The sequence below is a fragment of the Thrips palmi genome, unplaced genomic scaffold, assembly GCF_012932325.1.
Source record: "Thrips palmi isolate BJ-2018 unplaced genomic scaffold, TpBJ-2018v1 HiC_scaffold_18, whole genome shotgun sequence".
Taxonomy (NCBI): Eukaryota; Metazoa; Arthropoda; class Insecta; order Thysanoptera; family Thripidae; genus Thrips; species Thrips palmi.
This window is the reverse complement of record NW_023144627.1, coordinates 21,384,213-21,407,799: the sequence shown is the minus strand read 5'-3', so window position 1 is coordinate 21,407,799 and position 23,587 is coordinate 21,384,213. Positions and strand designations below refer to the sequence as shown.

The following is a 23,587-nucleotide window of genomic DNA, read 5'->3' as shown; positions in this document are numbered from 1 at the left end:
CTTTCTTCTTCCGTCCTGCCTCCGCCTCGCCCCCAATTCGCGTTTCCAGGGCGGTTAAAGGAGAGTTAGGGCGCGGCGGTCGTCTCGCGCGGTGGCAATGGCTTTTCGATTTACAGCCACCTTTGACGCGCGCGACACGAGCACCATGTTTACACCTGGACAAATTATCTAAAGGGGGACTGGAAGCGCGGTAAGGTTTGGTTGTGTTTCAGCGAGGCAAGCCTCGGAGGGTCGACCCTACCATAAATGTGCCATCCACGCCGCCGCCAGATAGATGGATAGATGGTCCGACCCGAAGGCGTCTTCGGGGTCGCCTGTCTCGCCTTCGGAGGCTCCTTCGGCCACGCGGTCGGCGGCTGCCTGGAGCGGTCGGACCCGAAGACGCCCGAACCGGAGCCGAAGTAGAGCCGATTGGTCGGACCTGTGTCAGGCTCGTCTTGAGAAGGGTCGGGCGGGCCATTGACAATGGTGCATGCAGTCGGGCCTCGGCACGCTGAGACAGCCCTCGCAGCCAGTCCCCCTTTAGATACTTTGTCCAGGTGTTTACAGGCCGGCCGTGTCCATACCTCGCTGCACCTCCACCGCACAGTGGGCCAGAAGACCGGTGGAGGCGGCCAAAACTCTATGGACGCGTTTTGAGCTCTAGAGTCGCTAAACGGGACTCGAACCGAACGTGTGACCCCACCAATGGATTGCTCTCCGAACGAGGAATCCGTTGGTGGGGTCACACGTTCGGTTCGAGTTCCATTTAGCGACTCTGGATCTCAAGACGCATTGAGAATTTTGGCCGCCTACACTGGTCTTCTGGCCCACTGTGCGGTGGAGTACACTGTAGCGCCGCTCTCGCTTTCATTTTCGGTCCGTTCAGTTTGCGTCCATTAATTAGTGCCGGAGAGGAAGTCCCTCTGCTTTTCGCAGCGCGGCACTGCTGCCTGCAGACTGATTCCGAGGGTCGTTTTCGTCGCGCTGTCTGTCTCTCTCGCACTCGCGGGACGTGCCCTGCAGGTCCGAGGGAGACGGAGTATAACGAGAACGACTCTCGGAATCAGTGTGCTGGCGCGGAGCTCGCCGCGAATGTTGACGTTGCCGTGGGGCGACCTGCCTCGCGGGCCTGCGTGGGTGTCTGTCTGTCTGTCTGTCTGTCTGTCTGTCTGTCTGTCTGTCTGTCTGTCTGTCTGTCTGTCTGTCTGCCTGTCTGACTGTCTGCCTGTCTGTCTGTCTGTCTGTCTGCCTGCCTGTCTGTCTGTCTGTCTGTCTGCCTGTCTGTCTGTGTGGGTGTGTGGCTGTCCGCCTGCCTGTCTGTGCGTCCGGCATGCACACTAGTATACAGCTTCCCTTTTGGCCACGGTACAGTACAGTCCATAATGGACAGATGCGTCCAGTGGAGCACCGGACGGACAGACAGGCAGGCAGACAGACAGACAGACAGACAGACAGACAGACAGACAGGGGGTGGGGGTGAGTAATTCCGCGTGAACAGGTGGCATTGTGGGTGTCGTTGATTAGAGGGAGTCCAGGAGACGCGGCCGCACATGGGACCACAGGGGCACCGCGCCCCGCCCCGCCAACGTGGCGACACAAGCCGCAGTCCCACTGCAGGCTGACTGCGAAGGGCGCTTTCGCCGCTCCGTCTCTCTCGCACTCGCGGGGCGTCCCGCAGAGAGAGACAGACACAGCGCTGCCCTTTTGGTCCTGCTGCAGAAATGTAATCATGGGCGGGGTGGGGGGAGCGCGCGGAGCGGCTGGTGGACCTGCTGGACTCGTTCCAGTCGGTCTGGACACGACACTGGACACAGTGACATGCCCGGAGCACGGCGGAGCGCAGCTCCGTGTCTGGACATGCGCGCTGGGGCCGCTGGGGCGCGGGTTCGACCCCCCCTCGCGGCCGCCCCTTTTTTAAGGGCGTCGTTGTTGGTTCCGGCCGTTCCGGCCCCGGGGGCATCGTAATTTGCACTTCCTCCATCGGCTTTTTGTCTGAGAACGCCCCGCCCCGCCCCGCCCTGCCCCGCCCCGCCCCGCCCCGCCCCGCCCCGCCCCGCCCCGCCCCGCGGTCTTCGGCACGACGTCTTGCGGCTTTGATCTCGGCTGCAGCAGACTCATTCCGAGAGTCGTCGCTCTGTCTCTCTCGCGCTCGCGGGGCGTCCCCTGTGGGTGCGAGAGAGACAGAGCGACGCGGAAAAGTCTGCAGCTGCAGATGCGGCAGCTGGTCCATCCCCACAGTGGTGCAGCCGACGGCTCATTGTCTATCGGCGTTTTCTCTCGGAGTGCCTTTGGACGTGACGACCGATGGAGACGCCAGAGACGGCCAGACGATCGCGATGTGTCGGAATGCGGCGGACCGATGTCGCTCCGTCTCTCTCGCACTCACGGCGCGGCCCGTACGGGTGCGAGAGAGACAGAGCGACGACGCTCGGAATCAGACTTGCAGCAGTCGCTGTTCGCGCAGTGTCGACGGTGCTGGAGGAGAACTAAAGAAAAATCTTCGTACCGAAATGTGAAAAATATCCTGAAAACCTGGCGTAAAATTGTGAAAAATTGGTAGTGTGCTCTCGCCGCGTTATCGTGTTGGAGTCGGTGCAGCCGGCCTGGAAGTACACTGCAAGTGGTGCAGCTGCAGGGCTGTCTCTCTCGCACCGCCCCGGCGGCCCCGCGAGTGCGAGAGAGACAGAGAGCGCCTCCTGGAGCGGGCTGGGGGGGGGGGGGGGGGTGATAAGGGGCTGCTTTGTTCCACGCGCTTCACGTTTTGGGCCGGAGGAGGAAGGATTAGTGAGGCTTTCACCGGCTCTGTCTCTCTCGCGCTCGCGGCGCGTCCCGTTCAGGTGCGAGGGAGACAGAGCGACTGGCCGGTGCCGTCCTCGCGATACCGCAGCGACGGCCTCACAACGAGCGGGAAACGAGAGCAACTGCTGTCGTCGTGTCTCGTGGATTTGGCCGGGATCGGATACTAGGGGCTCTCTCTGGGTTAGTTGTTGCAGTTTTGGCCCGGAATCGAGTCCGCGTCGTCTGCTGCACTGTGGAAGTTTTGATCGTCACTCGATGACAATATCAAGGTAGATTTCCGTGACGATAGTATGTCATCGAAACAATTGACGACATGGGAGCTTGATAAATAAAAATGGCACAAAGTTGTCGTCATTTTAAATTTTAAAGTGATTAAAATGTCAAGTCACTGTCACTTAGTGACCAGGCGGTTTTACAGCGTGCTGGTTCGAGGACTCGGATTTCGGGGGCTGGGTCAGTGGCGGTCTGTCCGAATGTGTCCCGTCGGCGTGCCTTGGCGGTCGCGGCGACTTCGCCTGCACCGCCTCTTTTTTTTTTTTTTTTTTTTTTTTTGAAGTGTGGAGGACCCTTTTGGGGCGGATTTTTCTCCTGCTGTGCTCTTTTCCCCTTCACCCTTTTTTCTTGTGTATTTTTATTTTTATTTTTTTTTCCGCCGCGCTCTCTTACTCTAGTGGCGGCGCGGTATGTGGCGGTGGCCTAAAAGCAAGGGGTCGCGTGTGCTCCCGGGACCACACTGTATATTGCGGAATATTTTGGCCTCGTGTGTGTGTGTGTGGGCGTGTGTGTAAGTGTGACTGAGTGTCGCCGAATGCCGCCGACAAGGCACACGCGAAATGCAACGTGAGCGTGTGTGAGTGTGAGTGTTTATTTCCATCCGCCCCCAGTGTGTGTTGCAAGGCGGTGCATGCGTATCACGTTTTTTCGACCTCCCCTAGCCATATCTCGCTTCCGTTTTGTCGCGCGCGGGTCCCGGACAGCCCTGGCCTTGCAGTGTGGCGACACCCGGCGGCCCGTACCAGTGTGGTGGTAGTCGCGTGTGTGGCGCAGCACATGCCGACGGATGCGAAATGGAAGGAAGCAGGCTGTAGGGGTACCGCCACACGTGCGCTACGCCCGCTCTCTCTCCCTCTCTCTCTCTCTCTCTCTCTCTCTCTCTCTCTCTCTCTCTCTCTCTCTCTCTCTCTCTCTCTCTCTCTCTCTCTCTCGCACACACACCTGCACCTACTTCTACACACACTGACACACCCTTCCTGCGACCGACTTGTAAGAAAAGCTGTGCCGGGCGAGTATTTGAACCCCGTTCCTCTCTGTCTGTTGCAGCGCTATGACGTGAGCGACGATGGCGGCGATGGCGGTGCTGGTGGCGCTGTGCGCGCTGCTGCTGCTGCACCCCACCCTCGCCGACGACATCCTGGTCAAGACGTTCTCGGACCAGGGGACGGAGCGCTTCAACCACCTGGTGGTGGACAAGAACACGGGCCGGGTCTTCATCGGCGCGGTCAACAAGCTGTACCAGCTGTCGCCGGACCTGGACCTGGTGATCGCGGAGACGACGGGGCCGAAGGATGACCACCCGGACTGCTCCGTGCTGCTGGACTGCCCGGCGACGATCGTGGTCAAGGCAACGGACAACGTGAACAAGGCCCTGGTGATCGACTACACGACAACGAGGCTCATCTCGTGCGGCTCGGTGTACCAGGGCATCTGCCACGTCCGCAACCTCCACAACATCTCGGACGTGTCGCAGGTGGTGAAGGAGGCCGTGGTGGCCAACAACGCCACGGCCTCCACGGTGGCCTTCATCGCCCCGGGCCCGCCCAACCCGCCCGTGTCGCAGGTCATGTACGTGGGCGTGACGTTCACGGGCAACTCGCCGTACCGCTCCGAGCTGCCCGCCGTGAGCTCGCGGTCGCTGGACTCGGGGAACATGTTCGCCATCGCGGAGACGGCCGTGACCACCGGCACGCGCCAGTTCCTCAACTCGCTGGCCAGGGAGCGCTACCCGATCCACTACGTGTACGGCTTCGCCAGCGAGGGCTTCTCGTACTTCATGACGGTGCAGATGAAGACCACCTCCACGTCGCCCTTCATCTCCAAGCTGGTGCGCGTGTGCCACGACGACGAGAACTACTACTCGTACACGGAGATCCCCATCGAGTGCGAGCAGTCGGCCGGCGGCGGCGCGCCCTCGCGCAAGTACAACCTGGTGCAGGCGGCGTACGTCGGCAAGCCCGGCAGCGACCTTGCCTCGGACCTCGGCATCACCGCGCAGGACGACGTGCTCTTCGCCGTGTTCTCCGAGAGCGACAACAGCGAGGGCGACGTGTCCATCAAGCCCTCGGCGCGCTCGGCGCTCTGCGTGTACTCCCTCAAGTCCATCCGCCGCAAGTTCATGCAGAACATCAAGAGCTGCTTCTCGGGCAACGGCAGTCGCGGACTCGACTTCATCTCGCCCAGCCACCCCTGCGTGCTCACGGTGAGTCGAAACTGTCTTATTATCTCGCCAGTTCGGAGACTTTTGGTGTCCCGTGCCCAGAGAGGAAGCACAGTGGGCCAGAAGACCGGTTTCCGGCCAGTTTTTGCGTTTTTGCGCACGGCCGGAGTGACCTCACGCGCACCAGTCTTCGATCAGTCAGTGGCCGCAGCAGTAAAGCCTCTGTGTGTGTGTGTGTGTGTGTGTGTGAGGCGGGGAGCTTACAACTGGCCTGGCCAGCCACCCCGCGGCCCACCAACCCCCTCTGGGCAAGCCCCCAAGAATCCCCCCCCCCCCTCTCCTCCCCTCTCCGTCCGGTCCGCTTCGGATCTGCGTAAGCTGTCCATTACATCGTCCTTCATCCCCCCACCCCCCACCCCTCCCGCAGCACGCGCTGCTCCAACCCCTGCCGTGTACACCAGCACACCGGGGTGGTGGGCTGCCTGCCTGGCTGGCCCCCAGGCCGCCGGCACTGGTGGTGGTGGTTTGTCCCGTTTTCGTTTAATTTCTTTTTCATTATTTCCTCCTCTTGGCGCTGTGTTTTTTTTTCGCCGGTTCTGTTCTCCCATTTTATTTTAAATGTGTGTGTGGGGGAGGGGGCGCGTGCGTGCGTGAAGAGCTATTTCCCGCGCCCAGGATGATGGAATAGGGCCCGTGCACCGCTGGAGGAAGAACAAAAACTCCTGGTGGGCATTTCCGCGCGAGCCTTCAAACTGGGACCCAGCTGGGGGTGCCTGTTTGTTGTATTTTATTTTTTACCGGTTTTAAACAAAGTGGCTAAGGATCGCGGCAGGTTGCGGTGTCGATTCACGATAATTGGAGAAGGAAACTGTAGTCGATTACGCCGAACCTTAAGCAAAATAAGTGAACTTGTGAAGATAGTGCAGGTTAGGTTGACTAAGATGTCTGCTAGGTCGACGCCATGTTAACTCCGCGCACCCGTCGCTGCTGGTGGGCAAACGAAACAGCCTTTTTCTGCTTTTCCCGATACGAGTATGCCACAAAAGCTCTCAACACGAGTCGGAAATTTTTATTTTATTTAATTCCGACAATGTAAAAGGTTGGATGAATTCCACTCACTTCTCAAAACGCGAAAACGCGAGAACCAAATTTGAACTTCGCGCTGCTTTCCCACCAGCACGGAAGGGAACGTTATGCGTCGTTTAACAGCACCGTTTCGAGATCCTCGACCTGCACGGGCCCTATTGGGCCGCGCCGCTTCGAGTGCTTCCAGTGCCGTATCCCTGTATTGTGGGCCGAGGACTGCTACGACACTGCAAGTGAGTGACGATTGGTTCGTTAAAGCGAGTCTTGTTGTTGCTGCTTTTCCAACGCAGTCTCGCCCCGTTTTGCACTGTTTTGCACGTCCTTTTGCTCGGCGGCGGCAAGGCCTTTCAATTGGTGACCGCCCCGGGGCCCTTCCGTAAATCACACCCGCGCCCTTTGCAACTTGTTAACGTTGTTGTTGTTGTTGTTTGGCACATTACTCACGTCGTCGACGGCTAGATAGCAGCACCGTAGCGCCGCGTAGCGCTACGTAGCGCGCCCCCGCGGGCCCGTGGCTCCCGGGCCTGCTCACTGATTCCGCGGCTGTCTCTCTCGCACTCATGGCGCGCCCCGCAGCCCCGCCTGGGTGCGAGAGGGACGGAGCGAGACGCGCGTGTGGCACACTGTGTGGCACTACTGTGTGGCACTACAGTGTGGCGGCGCGGCGCGCTTTTCGAACGCGCTGTCGCGTTGTGCAATTGGCGAAGTGGGCTGCGGAGCGGAACGGCATGGCGCGGGCCCTTGGGTGCCGCTCGCGGGAGAGAGAGAGAGAGAGAGAGAGAGAGAGAGAGAGAGAGAGAGAGAGAGAGAGAGAGAGAGAGAGAGAGAGAGAGAGAGTTTAGTTTTTAAAATTATTTATTGGGGGGATTTTTGTTTTTACAATAAGGGCCGGGACATGAGTTCAATTTGTCACAAATTATGCATGCAGTGTTCTGTGTTTATTTTAGTTTTTATGTTCTGCTGCAGTGTCTTTGTGAGCTTAGATAGAGAGAGAGAGAGAGAGAGAGAGAGAGAGAGAGAGAGAGAGAGAGAGAGAGAGAGTGCATAGCGGCGCAGGTGGCGGGGCGGGCGGCGGGTTTTCATTTGGGAACCTCGCGCCGTCCATATGTATAATTGCGAAGTTGTTTATACCTACGTGCGACTCTTTAATTTCCACCTGCACTTTTTAACCTGTGTGTGTGTGTGTGTGTGTGTGTGTGTGTGTGCATGTGAGTGTGTGTGTGTGCGCGCTTTCCTGCTGACATTATTAGGTGTGGGGGGTGGACAGGGCACCTGATGCGGTGGTGGGGCGGAGTAGCCAATCTGGGGACTGGCTATGACACACACACACACACACACACACACCTATGTAAATAGGCCCCCTGCAATTCTGCTGGACGCGAAGTGGCCCCGCACCGTCCCATCCTACCTGTGGACAGGACAGAGAGAGAGAGAGAGGGGGGGGGCGTGTAAAGGGTGTGCGCGCAATTCGAGAGTCGCCGTGACAAGGCGACAGACACACACACACACACAGCCCTTTCCGGTTGTGGGTGTGGTCATCCCTTGCGTTGTGGGCCGCCTTCCTGAACGGTTAGGCCCCGGGGAATGAAACGGGGCGGTGCTTTGCACTGTTTGATTGTGTGTGTGTGTGTGTGTGTGTGCGTGCGTGCGTGTTTGCGCGCTTGTGAGTGCGAGTATGCATGCGTTCACAGTGGGGTGAACATTGACTCGGAAGTTTGTGGCAGTTTATTGAAGCGGTACCTATCCTTTATAGTAGTTTGCATACACTGCTATCTGCACACACGGGAGGTTTTTGTTTTGTTTCGTATTGTTTCTGTGCTATAAACTTTGGAGATGCAGTTTGATTCATCGCCCCCGCCCCCTCTCTCCCTCTGCAGTCTGGATTGATTTAGCGTCGACTCTCTCTCGCTGGAGTGTCGCCGCGCGAGGCGACCCTACCTTGACTTGCCGCGCCCCGAAAGCCCCCCGCACGCACACACCCCAAAAGCCCCCCACACACCCCCAAGCAGCTCGTTAAAGCTGGATTAAAGCTCGCCCCGAAGTTGATTGTGGAGTCGCAAGGGTGCGAACGCCGGGGTTATCTCGTCGAGGCATACATCTTGTGTGCGTGTGTGTGCGTGTGTGTGTGTGAGAGAGAGAGAGAGTCTGTGTGGGGTGGCGGTGCCCGCGTGGATTCGTTGCCAGGGTAACAAGATGACGCTGCGGCGCGGTTGAGCCCGTTCGCTGTGCACGCTCAGGTTGTCGTGACAACGGAGTGCCCTCGTGCCGTGCCGTGCCGTGCCGTGCCGTGCCTCTGCCGGTCTTTGCCCGTATCAGCGTCGCACCTAGCATGGCGGGGCGTGGCGGGGCGTGGCGGGGCGCGGCGGGTCGCTGTGCCCGATGACTTCCACGCCATTGGGCGATGCCACGCCCCAGCACGCCCCGCCACGCCGCGGCCGGGCCTGCTCGCCACCTGGCGTGTCAGGAGCCTTCTCTCTCGCACCCTCGGCCGTGAGTGCGACGGAGACGGAGAGAGAGAGAGAGAGAGAGAGAGAGAGAGAGAGAGAGAGAGAGAGAGAGAGAGAGAGACGTAGAGAGAGAGAGAAAGATCCTTCTTTGAGGACAGCCGCGTTAGGTACGGCGCGCGCAGTAAGCAGATTTTAATTTAGTCCATGGAGCCATCGTGAGCCATCCAGCTCCATTTTAATAAAAGTGCGGGGCTTGGTCGGGCTTGGCTCTTAGCGCGGCACGGCACAGTGGGCCAGAAGACCGGTGGAGGTGGCCGAAACTCTGGACGCGTTTTGAGCTCCAGAGTCGCTGAACAGGCCTCGAACCGAACGTGTGACCCCACCAATGGATTCCTCGTTCGGAGCGCAATCCATTGGTGGGGTCACACGTTCGGTTCGAGTCCTGCTTAGCGACTCTGGAGCTCAAAACGCGTCTAGACTTTTGGCTGCCTCCACCGGCCTGCTGGCCCACTGTGCCGCGGAGGCGGACTCTAATTCGCCAGTGGAAAATGAATGTACTTCGGCGGTTGGCTTAGTGTCGCTCAGTGCACGTCCCCGCCTCAGTGCGGCACGGCACGCCTCGGCTGATTTATTTTGTACCCTCCTAAGGAGGCGCAATTTATCGTGGCTTGCCCGCCGTGCCACACCGCGCTGGACAATTTAGTACCTTATCTGATGAGTGGCCTCTAGGAGCTGCAGGCGAGCACGGCACGGCGTCGCCAGGCCGCCGTGCGGTAGTGTCTGCCGGCGTGTTTCCGTCGACCTCCTGGAGTAGTCCACTTTCTTGTCCTTTTCTGCTCCGTGGTGCTGCGGCTGAACCGGGCCGGCCGGGTTGGCAGTGCCGCCGCCTCGCGCGCCTCGAGCCTCGAGATGTGGATAAATTCGCCACAACCGAGACAAGAAAAAAAAGTGAGAAGGAATATTAATGTAACAGCAGCACTGAAAATAATTTGTATGGGAAACAAAATCGATAGCATGAATATGGTTGGAACCAAATCATTGAAACAGATTTTGTTTAGTGGAAAAGTCAGTGGCTCTTTCCTTAACTTTTCTTTTTTTGAAAAATTAAAAATTGTCATCGGTAGGCGCTGTTGGCGGTGGAGTTGCTTTCCCCTCGCTTCCGCCTTGTCGTGCAGTACGTCGTCGTCGTCCGCACAGTGGGCCAGAAGACCGGTGGGGGCGGCCAAAACTCCAGACGCGTTTTGAGCTCCAGCATCGCTAAATGGGACTCGAACCGAACGTGTGACCCCACCAATGGATTGCTCTCCGAACGAGGGATCCATTGGTGGGGGTCAGACGTTCGGTTCGAGTCCCATTTAGCGACCCTGGAGCTCAAAATGCGTCCAGGAGTTTCGGCCGCCTCCACCGGTCTTCTGGCCCACTGTGCTGCAGTCGACTCAATGAGGCCGGCATCCTGGCGGCATCTGACGCGTCATGCCGCCACAAAGGACGGCGTCGAGGAGGTCCGAGGAGTCAGTTTGCCCGCGGCCTGTGTGGCGTGCTTGCTGTGCCCCGGCGTGCGTGTGCCTGCCTGCCTGCCTGACTGCCCGGCGGTTGCTCGATCGCTTTCGCAATGTAGAACGACAAGTGTCGATCACTCCGCGATGCGCCGTCGGCGGCCGCAGAGATGCATTCGAACCAGTATCGCGCCCGCGGCTGCGTCTCTCTCTCTCTCTCTCTCTCTCTCTCTCTCTCTCTCTCTCTCTCTCGCACACACACACACGGCATGGAAAGCGACCGCCCAATCGAGGCGATAGAAATAAAGGCGCTGATGAGCCCTTTTGGAGTCTCGGCCGCGGCGACCATGACTTGGACTTGTGCAGAAGTGGGGTGGGCCGGGGCCGCTAGTGTAGGCCACAACGGCCTCTGATTCATATTCGTCTCGGCCATTTTTCCCTTTCTTCGAGGCGAAAAGTGCATCTCACTGGAGAGAGAGAGAGAGAGAGAGAGAGAGAGAGAGAGAGAGAGAGAGAGAGAGAGAGAGAGAGAATCTGGTTCGAATCCGCCGCGCTCTGCTGGCGGCGCTGTGGTCGCCAAGGCCGCGGGGAAAGAATGCCGCCCAGCGAGTGAGTGAGAACGCCACTGTAATAAGTCGAAACCCGTTTTCCGGGCCCGGGAAAAGGGGGGGGGGGGTAACAGCCACTTCCGGCGCCGCCACTGTATTACTGCAGTGGCCTGGACACGCGACTCGCGGCCGAAATTCGGAAAGCCGCGCGTCGATGGAATGAAAGAGCGCCGTAATCCGAGGGAAAAGAAAATGACAAGCCCCGGCCGGGAGTCGAACCCGCGCCACCCCGCCCGCCGTGTGAGAAGCCGCGCCTTTTTCGCCCCGACGGTTTCTCACGCTCCGGGGCGGGCAGTGACGACCGCTGCGAACCGCCGTGGCAGGCGTGACAGCGAGAGAGAGAGAGAGAGAGAGAGATCGTTGACAGCGGTTGCCACTGCAGGTGCTGCACGCGGCTTCGCTGCTGCATGCCCGTCATTTCGGAGAGATTTGCTCGGCGAGCACGCCGTCGTCGTCCTCCTCGCCGTCATCTAGGCCGGCATCCTAATCAGTCACTTTCTCCGCACGCACCGCCGGAAAAAAGCGCCCGTAGATCATGCCGGCGATCATCGCCAAGTAATGACCTTGCCGCGGAAGTCACGGGTTCGAATCCTCGCGCCGCCGGCTGTCTGTTTATTTTTTTTCCGCTCCGTGTTTCTCTCTCTCTCTCTCTCTCTCTCTCTCTCTCTCTCTCTCTCTCTCTCTCTCTCTCTCTCTCTCTCTCTCTCTCTCTCTCTCTCTCTCTCTCTCTCTCTCTCTCTCTCTCTCTCTCTCTTTCGTTGACCTCATGTGTGGCGTCCTTGGAGTCCTCGGACGACGTTTCGACACAAATCACTCGCAGCCGGTGGTTAGTTACGTAGTGTTGGTATAATCACGGTGGTTGGCTGGATTGACAGTCCGTCACTTGTTCGCCGGGGCCGCGGCCTGCCGCGAGGCTAGTCGGCCAGCCGGCCTGCCAGGCTGATCCGAGTCAGATCCAGAGGCAGCCAACTTTCAGCGGCCGAAATCCTCCTGGGTCTGGTACAGCGTGCTTTCCTCGGGGAGGACGTCTGCCTGTGCTCTGTCTCTCTCGCACCGACGCGGGCCGCCCCGCGAGTGCGACAGAGACAGCGCGACGAAAGGGTTCTCGGCGTCCAGCGCGGCGTGGTCCGGCGTGGTCCCCCCGGGCGTCGACGGCCTGCCACGCGGCGGGCCCGGGTTCGCGTCCCGGCGGCTCCCTGGCGGGCCGGCACACTGTTTGTGTTTTCAATCAAATCCGGGCGAATATTGAGAAGGGCCTCGGTTCGCCGAGTTTGCTCAAGTCGATTCCAACTGTGTCGCTGACAAACAGGCCTTGCCTGGCCTTGCCCGGGTGAGTGACTGGTCAAAGAAAGGGGCGGTCCTTCTATCAGATTAGCCGTGTTGGCCGCGGGGCTCACTTAGCGTAACTACCCCCCCCCCCCCTCCCCTACCCCCCCCCCCCTCTCTGTCTCCAGTCGGGAGGCAAGGGCGAGAGGACGCGCCAAGACGTGTATGGAAAATTGGCCGTTCAGGTGAGTGGCACTACACTGTGACCGGCGTCATTGGCCTGTGGTTGCACGTGGGGTGATTAGACTCGGAGGGGAGTGCGCGACGCCGGCCCGGCTCGGCTCGGCCCGGCTCGGCTCGGCTCGGCTCGTCTCGGCCCGGCTCGGCACGGGGTGGAGCGCCGGCCGCGCGCCCCGTATTGATCTGCCGGCACACCCCGCCGCACCCCACCCCGCCCCGCCGCGCCCCGCCGCACCCCGCCCCGCCACCCCCTCCGCCGAATTCCGTCCCAGCGTGATGCCGTCCGCGGCTTGGCGGCTTCGGAATTTGGTGCGGTGGATAATATTTGGCTGCCAAGGCGCGCCTCTCGCAGTGTGTCCTCCCTCCGCGCGGACCAGCTGGTCGCCGGTTCGAATCCCGGCGGCGGCGGCGGCTTTTTTTTCGGCGGCCCGAATGATAATTAGACCGGGTGAGTCACCCCGGCCCGGGCCGGGCGTAACTTCCACGACGGCGACATGCGACGCTCCCCCGCCCTGCCCCCGGCCCTGCCAGCACACTGCCTGGGCAGCAGCCAGAGACATGCCGGGGACAGCTGGCTGGCGGCTCGGTCTGCCCGGCCGGCTGGGCCCCAGGGTGCCGTGCAAGCTCTGGAAGCCCCACCACACTGTGCAGTTCGGGAACCCAGTACGTGTTTTGTGGTTCACCTGGGAGCCAGCGCCGCGGCCTGCGCGGCTAGGGCAGGGGAGGGGCGGGGCACGGAGGTCGGGGTTGCTGTTTCTAAAAACTAGGGGTACGCGCCGTTTTGTGTGGGCGCGTAGTGTGGCTGAGCGATGCGAATTTGTGCACTTCGGACTGCAGCTTGTGGGCTCATATTGAGTGAAATGTAGGTCTGGGGTATAAATGGGAGTGATTTTTGTTATCAGCACACAAAAAACTGTTGGGATCAACGTCAAACTCGATTCCAAAATATTGGTCCAAAATTGGTCCAAATTCGGTAATGCGTGAGTCTGGGAAAAATTTGGAAGTCATTTTTGAGTTCAGCGCACCAAAAACTACAGGAAACAATAAAAAACTTTATTTGAAAATTTTGGTCCAAAATGACCTAATTTGGGATGAAAATATAAGTCTGGAGTCGAAATGGAGGTGATTTTCGTTATCAGCACACAAAAAACTGTTGGGATCAACATCAAACTCAATTCAAAAATTTTGGTCCAAATTTGGTCAAAATTAGGTAAAGCGTGAGTCTGGGAAAAATTTGGAAGTTATTTTTGAGTTCAGCTCATCAAACACTGCAGGAAACAATATAAAACTCGACCTGAAAATTTTGGTCCGAAATGACCTAATTTGAGATGAAAATATAAGTCTGGAGTAGAAATGGAAGGGGTTTTCATAATCAGCACTCGAAAAACTCCAAGAATCAATATGAGATTCGATTGAAAAATATCGATATCAAATTGATCAATAATCGGTAAAGAATGGGTCTTGGTTGGTCTTCATGGATCACCCTTTGTCGTCACCAATACCCTAATGCCACACCAATGCGATTCCTTCAGTCGAGTAACATTCCATTGCCAGCATTGAATCGCTTAATTAGCTACTTGTCTGCTTGACTCACTATTCGATACATCTTTTTCTTCAAACTAATGAATTCACAAATTTATTAGTTATATTTGAGAAGCCTTTTGTCATTCTTTCATTTAAAACCAGTGAAATAAACAATACAGAATGGAATATGTAATCATAGTTTTCATTAAGTGACTCAGTTTAGGGCAGGCTGATCTGAAGCATTTGACGGAGAACAAGTTGTGTCAAATTCAGTGAATCGTCTCATGAAGTCAAATGCAGAGGCCACTTGTTGCTCAATACGCCAACTTAATTTACCTTATTCATGCCTCGTGATATTTTATCTTTAGAGTAAAAGAATACAGTGTAGCATTAACATTGGGCTTACATTAAGAAAGCCAGCTTTTAAATCATTACCAATACTTGGTTCCAGCTGTTGGACACAAGCTTTGGTGAAGTTAAAGGAATCGTCCCATTAAAAGCAATTACCAAGTCACCCACCGCTCAAAACCTGAATCGTCTCATTGAACCCAATATCAGTTCAAAATCTGTTAGCACTAAATATATGGATTATTTATTGCACAAAATACATCTATTTATGGATTCTTTTAATCAATAGATGTAAGTACTAGAATATTTATGTTAGCTTGCAGCATTGCAATAGAGTGTCATTTCCCCGAGACAAACCAAGACAATTAACATGTCTTCTAATTTCAACAGAAGTTATTCATGCATTTACCTGATTTTATTTACTATGAAATTTAAAAATTAGGATAGTATCAGAGAGAATAAAATCAGTAGATGCACACAAAGGCAAAGAAAACATTCTATTTACAATCCACAACTACACTGCACTGACCTGTTCTCCTGTGACGGGGGAGGGGGAAGAGGGGAACGAAACACGTAAACCATTCTCACATTTAGTTTCTATATTTTCCTCTGTTGACACCCCGGAAGGGTTTCAATCATTCTAGAATGTTAAAAAACTATCTCAGTACCTATTTGAGAACCCCTTTGCTCTTTAGTTTGTTTATTTGCATAAGTGCCGTCCCGTCTTGCAGACGGCTTGCAAGCGCGGCAGCCGGTATGAGAAATTGGTCTGCCACACGCTGCTACCAACCTAAACACGCCAATTACCTAGTTCAAAATGATGTTTTGAATATTTCAAACGATGATAATTGTTAATCTAAGATAAACTCCCCCTGTAGGATGTTTAGGAGACATCAGGTGTGAAATTTGGATACTACACTCGTGGACAAAATTAAAGGAACGTTTTTTGGAGCTGGCCGTAAATACCTTAGTTTTTGTCCGATCTTAACGAAACTTCGTGACGGGCAGCTTTGAAGGGTCCTCTTGGCGCATGGAAAATTGCATTTGCGAGGATTGATGTTTAGGGGTGGTTTCACCCCCGTTAAGGGGGTGGTGCCGAAAAACGCAACTTTTAAAGGGTCCACGGGGGTCGCGGTGAGTTTGAAAAATTTAAAAACCACTCAGGGCGCTTTGTCTTGACGCCCTCTACAAAACGCAACCCCCGCCAGCCCTCTCCGACGAACGCACCCCCTACAACCCCCACCCCCCTCTCAAATCCAGAGTTTTTTACCTACAGCTCTGAAATTGCGCACACGTCCTTCTCTGTACTCCTCTGATGCAGGGAAAGTCCACTCCAGTTCAAAGAGTCCCATAGCCACCCCTTGGAGGGGCGCAACAGATTGTTTGTTTTTAACCCCTTCTGACATAAAGCACTACCGATCATCGGACGGTGATGAAATTCACCATAATCCGTCCTTGGGTGGGCAGGACCAATGCCGAAAAGACCCCGTTTCGGAAGCTACCCCCTGGCGTGAACAGGGGTGGTTCAAAGTTAGGGGTGCGCAACCCCCGAGCTTAAGGGTTGAAATGTGCCCGCCGCGCTTTCCCTGCGTACAGCACGGCCAGAGGCATCGGCCGCAACCCGCTTGGCTGCAATTTTCGCGTGAAGACACAGTTTATCGATCAAAATGTTCAAATTTCACTAAAACCCACCCCTAAGTTTGGGTCCCTCTGGAGGGTGAACGAGTTGAGCCACGACGGTGGGGGCCGCGGAATCTGAAGCGCGGACGCTTCATTACCAGACCCTCAAAAACTCGGAATTTTCCAATCGCGCGTTCACTGCCAAATCGGTGCGGAATTTCATATCGAACGAACGAAACCGCATGGACACGCACGCTGCGGCTCCTGGAGGTAGGCAGCCCATCGTACACCATGCCCCCCTCCTCGTTTTCCCCTTCGATTTCAGCAATTCCCGAGAATTGGCGCCGCTTCTAATCGATCTCGCAGCAATTATTCTCGCAAAACGCCGCAATACGATGAAATTGAAGGGGAAAGCGAGGAGGGGGACACACGGTGTACGATGGGCTGCCTACCTCCGGGAGCCGCAGCGTGCGTGTCCATGCGGTTTCGTTCGTTCGATATGAAATTCCGCACCGATTTGGCAGTGAACGCGCGATTGGAAAATTCCGAGTTTTTGAGGGTCTGGTAATGAAGCGTCCGCGCTTCAGATTCCGCGGCCCCCACCGTCGTGGCTCAACTCGTTCACCCTCCAGAGGGACCCAAACTTAGGGGTGGGTTTTAGTGAAATTTGAACATTTTGATCGATAAACTGTGTCTTCACGCGAAAATTGCAGCCAAGCGGGTTGCGGCCGATGCCTCTGGCCGTGCTGTACGCAGGGAAAGCGCGGCGGGCACATTTCAACCCTTAAGCTCGGGGGTTGCGCACCCCTAACTTTGAACCACCCCTGTTCACGCCAGGGGGTAGCTTCCGAAACGGGGTCTTTTCGGCATTGATCCTGCCCACCCAAGGACGGATTATGGTGAATTTCATCACCGTCCGATGATCGGTAGTGCTTCATGTCAGAAGGGGTTGAAAACAAACAATCTGTTGCGCCCCTCCAAGGGGTGGCTATGGGACTCTTTGAACTGGAGTGGACTTTCCCTGCATCAGAGGAGTACAGAGAAGGACGTGTGCGCAATTTCAGAGCTGTAGGTCAAAAACTCTGGATTTGAGAGGGGGGTGGGGGTTGTAGGGGGTGGGTTCGTCGGAGAGGGCTGGCGGGGGTTGCGTTTTGTAGAGGGCGTCAAGACAAAGCGCCCTGAGTGGTTTTTAAATTTTTCAAACTCACCGCGACCCCCGTGGACCCTTCAAAAGTTGCGTTTTTCGGCACCACCCCCTTAACGGGGGTGAAACCACCCCTAAACATCAATCCTCGCAAATGCAATTTTCCATGCGCCAAGAGGACCCTTCAAAGCTGCCCGTCACGAAGTTTCGTTAAGATCGGACAAAAACTAAGGTATTTACGGCCAGCTCCAAAAAACGTTCCTTTAATTTTGTCCACGAGTGTATTCGTTCAGTAGTTGCTGAGAAACGTGAGTGATTACATACAGACAGACAGACAGACAGACAGACGCACGACCAGTCACTTTTCGGAGCGCCCAAACACGGCAAGGGCTTCGCTATCGCTCAGCCAATAAACATCATGATACCCCTTTTGCTCTCGTTCCACCGGTGTTCCGCCGTGGACGGACATGCCCTACGGTAGTTCGATTCGGACACGATCCCGAGGGGGAATTTAAAAGTTTGCGTTGCCGCGGCCCCTGGACGGGACGCCTTGCGGGAGCGAGAGAGACAGAGCGTGGAACGGGTCAGGTGAAATGCCAGGCACGCCACGGCAACAGCCAGGCCCATTGGCCAGGCCGGCCGCTCGCACGCCAGCGCTATTTGTTTAGTGATGTACTTACCGCGGGCCGTCGCGCAGAGCGGCGCAGAGTCCCAGCATCATCGGAACCTCTCGAAGGCACGCTGGGAAGGTGCGCACGAACCGGCACACTGGAGAGTCGGACTCTGTCTCTCTCGCACCCGTGCGGGGCGCCCCGTGAGTGCGAGAGAGACAGAGAGAGAGAGAGAGGCGGGGCTGCGCGCTCCCCCTTCGGCGGCGTGCTCGCGTGAGCAGGGCGTTGCATGCATGCAAGACGTGCGGGGGAGGATGTGTAAACTCGCATGCCGCGCCGTGTGTGTGTGTGTGTGTGTGTGTGTGTGTGTGTGTGTGTGTGTGTGTGTGTGTGTGTGAATGTACTTTGCTTTAGCTAGGGGGACGTGCACGGCGCGCGGCTTGGCCCGGCCGATGTAGGGACCGACTGCAAACTGGGGCTAAGACGATGTTGTTGTTGTTGTTGTCGTCGTCTGTGATCAACAACAACAATAAGATCATGGAGCGCCGCGAGAGTTTCTTCGATGGCGACCTTGACGCCCGTGTGCCCAGTGTAGTACCGGTACCGCTTCACTCTGGTCTCGTCATGTAAGGTACACACCGCAGGCCAGGTGAAACCGACTGGACAGCGTGCCTGCGGCGCTGGCGCCGCCTGTGCAGGACACTCCACTCTAAAAAAACAACAAAAACAAAAAATCAACTGTTGTTTCCCCTTTTGATAATGGCCGTCGTCTTTGCGAGTATTTTCGTTTGCATAAACGAGGTTAATCGCGCCCTGCCGGGTCGGGAGAGGGGGTGGGGGGTGATCCCGTGGGAAGACGGTCCTGTCAGGAATTCCAATTGGTGTTGACTTTGGCTTATCACTGCCGCTGTATTTTCTCGCAGTGGGGCGACAATCGGCAAATTTGCCAGAGGGCCTCTCTTCTCCCTGAGTCCTGGCCCCCCTCTCCACAGTGGGCCAGAAGGCCGGCGCTGGCGGCCGAAACTCTGGACGCGTTTTGAGCTCCAGAGTCGCTGAACAGGACTCGAACCGAACGTGTGACCCCCACCAATGGATTGCCCTCCGAACGAGGAATCCATTGGTGGGGTCACACGATCGGCTCGGGGCCCATTTAGCGACTCTGGAGCTCAAAACGCGTCTAGATTTCGGCCGCCTCCGCCGGTCTTCTGGCCCACCGCGCCCTCTCCCCTCCTTTTGCTCTTCTGCCTTCTCACAGGTGACAGAAGGCAAAGCTTTCGAGACGGTGAATTCCCTTCCAACTTGACTCTCTTGCTGCGCCTCGTGGAATGCTCCCTCTCCCTCGCTCCCATGCCGACAGTGACATATTGTCAGGGTGGCTCGGAAGAGGCGCGCCCCGCCCCGCCCCGCCCCGCCCCACCCCGCCCCGCCCCGCCCCACCCCGCCCCACCCCGCCCCGCCGGCTGTTCGAAACTCTGGGCATTACTCGTCAATGCGAGGCACGGCATGGCGGGGCCATGTCGGGGCACTCCGCCGCTGCAAACCCGGGTCGGAGCCAGAGTCATATTTTCGTCTTTACTTCGGCTTAATTTGGTTCCGCATTGAGCCCGTTTGAAGCGCGGCAGAAGGCGAGAGCAATGGTCATTCAAGGCGCGCGCAAGGGCTAAACGAGGCGAAACAAAGGTTGAGACCAGGCGAAAAAAAGACGCTGCGCAAGCTTATCTTATTCGTCTTGAAATTGTCTCTATCGCGTTTTGATTTAGGCTTGCGGAAGCCGAAAAGAAGGCGAAAAAAAGACGAAAAGAAGACTCGTACGAGCCCGGCAGGAGCCGAAAAAAAGACGAGATTGAGCGCCGCCTGCCTCCGGTCGGCAAAAGAGGTGGTGAGGGGCCAGCGACCGCACTGGCGAAAAGTAAACACGGCCTGCGCTTCGACGCAGCGTCGAACTACGAACCATGAGACTCGGAAATCGGTGGCGCAAGCCGCTGGGCCAGGGCGACTTGTTGGAGGCTGGGTGTCTCAGCTTGACTCCTGACTCACGCTGCCGCGGCGGCTGGCTGTTGACGGCTGTTGACGGCTGTGTGGTGTGTCAGTTTAATATTATTTTACATTTCTTAATTTTTTGTATCGCCTTTACTGTTCGTGCTCTCTATCACCGTTCAACGAAATCATACGCATTGAATAGATCGGACGATGAGTGAATGAATGGTATTGAACCGACGCACCACACAGCAGTTTGTCGTCAACAGCCAGCCGCCGCGGCAGCGTGAGTCAGGAGTCAAGCTGAGACACCCAGCCTCCAACAAGTCGCCCTGGCCCAGCGGCTTGCGCCACCGATTTCCGAGTCTCATGGTTCGTAGTTCGACGCTGCGTCGAAGCGCAGGCCGTGTTTACTTTTCGCCAGTGCGGTCGCTGGCCCCTCACCACCTCTTTTGCCGACCGGAGGCAGGCGGCGCTCAATCTCGTCTTTTTTTCGGCTCCTGCCGGGCTCGTACGAGTCTTCTTTTCGTCTTTTTTTTCGCCTTCTTTTCGGCTTCCGCAAGCCTAAATCAAAACGCGATAGAGACAATTTCAAGACGAATAAGATAAGCTTGCGCAGCGTCTTTTTTTCGCCTGGTCTCAACCTTTGTTTCGCCTCGTTTAGCCCTTGCGCGCGCCTTGAATGACCATTGCTCTCGCCTTCTACCGCGCTTCAAACGGGCTCAATGCGGAAACCAAATTAAGCCGAAGTAAAGACGAAAATATGACTCTGGCTCCGACCCGGGAATGCCGAACAGTCTCTGTCGCACCCCTGCGCACCGCCCCGTGGGTGCGAGGGAGACGGACACTGTCTAATCAACTGATAAGCCCGCGATCCACTTCACTTCTTTGTTTCCCGGAAAGGGGGGACGCTGAACGCTTTGGCAGCGAAGCACGGCGGAGCACAGCGGAGCGGCAGCTAACCTGATTCATCAAGACCCTTTGTTTTTTTTCCCGCTCGCCATTTTTTAAATATTTTTGTGTTTTTGGCGCTTGGCGCGGGCACGTCCGCGGGCCGCGGCGGGCCGTCACGACGCATTGTTTTACGGTGAAGGAGCCGGGGCGCTGGGCAGGGGCCGGCAGCAGGGGCTTTAAGGCTAATTGAGGTTTATTTCCTCCAGCCTGGAAGTGCTCCGGGACGTGGAGCAATGCTCTTCTCCAGCGAGCACGGCCTGGAGTCGCTAGTCGCTCGCTGGAGAGGGGCGGGGCTGGCGGGGCCGCCACACTGGAGTCTCGCTAGTCTCGCGCACCTGGCGGTCCCCGTGCATTCGCCGATGTAATCACGGTAGTGGCAGTGCCGCGGAGGCAGGCAAAAATTCCCACCACAGTGGGCCAGAAGACCGGCGTGGACGCGGCCGAAACTCTGGACGCGTTTTGAGCTCCGAGTCGCTAAACAGGACTCGAACCGAACGTGTGACCCCACCAATGGATTCCTCGTTCGGAGAGCAATCCATTGGTGGGGTCACACGTTCGGTTCGAGTCCCATTTAGCGACTCTGGAGCTCAAAACGCGTCCGGGGTTTTGACCGCCTGGCGCGTGTAGGGAGTTGGCGGGGCGTTTTAATCCGAAGATGGCTGCCGCCGGCTGCGCGCGGTAAATGTGAAACGTTTGGCTGTGAAATTTTAATGCAGTCTTGTCCTAAGCCCACGGTCTGGCCCCGCGCTTCGCAAACCGGCATCAGGCCGTCACCCAGGCGCCACGACTTATGCCCTTCCCAGCGGGGCTCTAGAACTCCCCACCCCCTCTTTTTGGCCCCCTCCATCGGGCAGACCTCTCCTCTGGGGACACTTGGGAGCCACTGCTACCGTCCCCCGACCGGGCATCGCCGTGGCGTCGCCGTGGCATCGCCGGGCCTCCGAGATCGGGAGCCACCCCTTTGAAAGGGCGGGAAGGGCCTATCGGCCTGTGTACACATACTTGGCCGGGATGGGGGTGGTGCTGCCTGCCTGCCTGGCTGCCCGGCTGCCTGCCTGCCTGGCTGGCCCAGGGGCCGGCCCTCCCAACTCTTGTAAAGTCTGAGACGGTCGGAGACGCCGCTACCTCCACGCCGAACGGCGCTCGGCCCCTGGAGACCCCGCCCCGCCCCGCCCCGCCTCTGATGTGGTGTTCCCGGTGCCACACCTCAGCCCGGGCGGAGAAGCCCTCCGCGGCACCCCTGCCACTCCCCCGGCCACTTTTCGCCCCCCCCCCCTCCCCTCTCACTGCACTCGTTCACTTGGTTCGGCGAGGCGCATCAGGTCCGGGGCATTCTTTCTCGCCTTATATTGATAGTCGGCACGGGTTGTTAATGTATTCCAGGGCCTCCCCCCTGCCCGGCCCCTGCCCGGCCCCCGCCCGGCCCTTGCCCCTCTAAGCAGGGCGCTCCGGAATTCGATATAACACGAAATAATAATGCAGACCGCCGTCCTTCCTCCGTGTAACCTTCCCTCCCCTCCCCCTCCCTCTTCCCCCTCCCCTCTCGCCGTGCCCGCCCGCGCTTCCCCTCCCGAATGCGTTTTATTTTTTTGACGAAATTTGTATGGGTTCCGTGTCCGGCTTCTTGACCCGAAGGAAGGGGTCCGGTCCGCATACGTGAGAGTGTTGGCGGGGTCCACGTAATACGCCCCGCCCCGCCCCGCCCTTTGCCGAGCAATATTCGAGTCGGAGCAATCAAGCGTGGCAGTAGCATGAGAATTTGGGGCCTTGGCCGGCCAGGGCGGCCAGGGGCAGGTCCCGTTGCCCTGTGCTCCTCCCCGCCGGACTGGGAGTCTGTCTGCTGGCACTCGGTGTCCGGGCCGAGGCCAAACTTTTCCGTGTTTTTGAGGAGCGAGTCGTGTCCCGCGAGCGGCCGCGAACGCCGAGTCCTGCAGACAGACAGGACATCACAGAGAACGAAATTAAGGATGGAGCTTCTTTCCCCGCTGCTGGAGTCTCTCTCTCTCTCTCTCTCTCTCTCTCTCTCTCTCTCTCTCTCTCTCTCTCTCTCTCTCTCTCTCTCTCTCTCTCTCTCTCTCTCCGTGCCCCGCGGAACGCAGACCAATAAAACCGTCCTTGTTTTGGTACGCCTGCTTCGGAAAGAAATCAATATAGTGTTATTAGAATGCCGTCTGTCCAGGCGCATAACTGCGAGTGACTGTGTCTGTGTGTGTGCGCGTCAGCCGAATGGATTAACGATACGTTTGTGGCGCGAATCGAATCGCTTCTGAAACGCTCGTCAAAGTATCGCGCCCATTCAGAGCGGCGATGGGCGAGTCCGATCGGCCGGGCCGACGGTGTGGCGGCCGACAGTGTGCCGTAAGGGAATGCCAGATGGCCGCATGGCCGCTCCGGAGTCATATTCGGGTGGAGTTACCAACCAAAGCAAGTTACGTGGCCCGAGGGTCGCGAGAGGCGACGCACAGTGGGCCAGAAGACCGATGGAGGCGGCCAAAACTCTAGACGCATTTTGAGCTCCAGAGTCGCTAAATGGGACTCGAACCGAACGTGTGACCTAACCAATGGATTCCTCGTTCGGAGAGCAGTCCATTGGTGGGGTCACACGTCCAGTTCGAGTCCCATTTAGCGACTCTGGAGCTCAAAACGCGTCTAGAGTTTTGGCCGCTCCCACCGGTCTTCTGGCCCACTGTGCCAGGGCGGAGGTGACTTCCGTCCTCGCGTCAAATTGCCCGCAGTGTCCGAGGCTGAATGAAGTTTTCAGTGACGGCGATTGCTAATAATGAAGAGTTATGGAAAGGGAGCGGCCACTCTCTTTGTTCTCTCTCCTTCTTTTTATTTTCGTTTGTTCTATATTTTTCTCGCTGGCCATCAATTACCCCTCTCCTCCTTTTTGCCTCTAAGTGTTTCCCGAAAAGGCGGCGGTGCCCCGTGCGGCGCTTTGCCCGCCAAAGGAGGCTCGTGACATAAGGCCCCGGTTGTAAATTTAAGTTCGCCTCAGCTGACGGGATTCCTAGTTTTTGTTGCTTCTTGTTGTTTCCAATTTGCCTCATC

General features: G+C 57.1%; 1 protein-coding gene across 1 annotated transcript in view; it reads left to right on the top strand.

Annotated features, from left to right (window-relative positions):
- Positions 1-4,098: 4,098 nt before the first annotated feature.
- The window catches only part of LOC117645453 (plexin-A4), a 142,237-nt gene continuing 122,748 nt past the window's right edge, over positions 4,099-23,587 (top strand). The window contains exon 1 of the mRNA XM_034385659.1: positions 4,099-5,257. Coding sequence (XP_034241550.1) covers positions 4,121-5,257 — 1,137 coding nt within the window. The 5' untranslated portion in view covers positions 4,099-4,120. The remainder of the gene's footprint in view (positions 5,258-23,587) is intronic.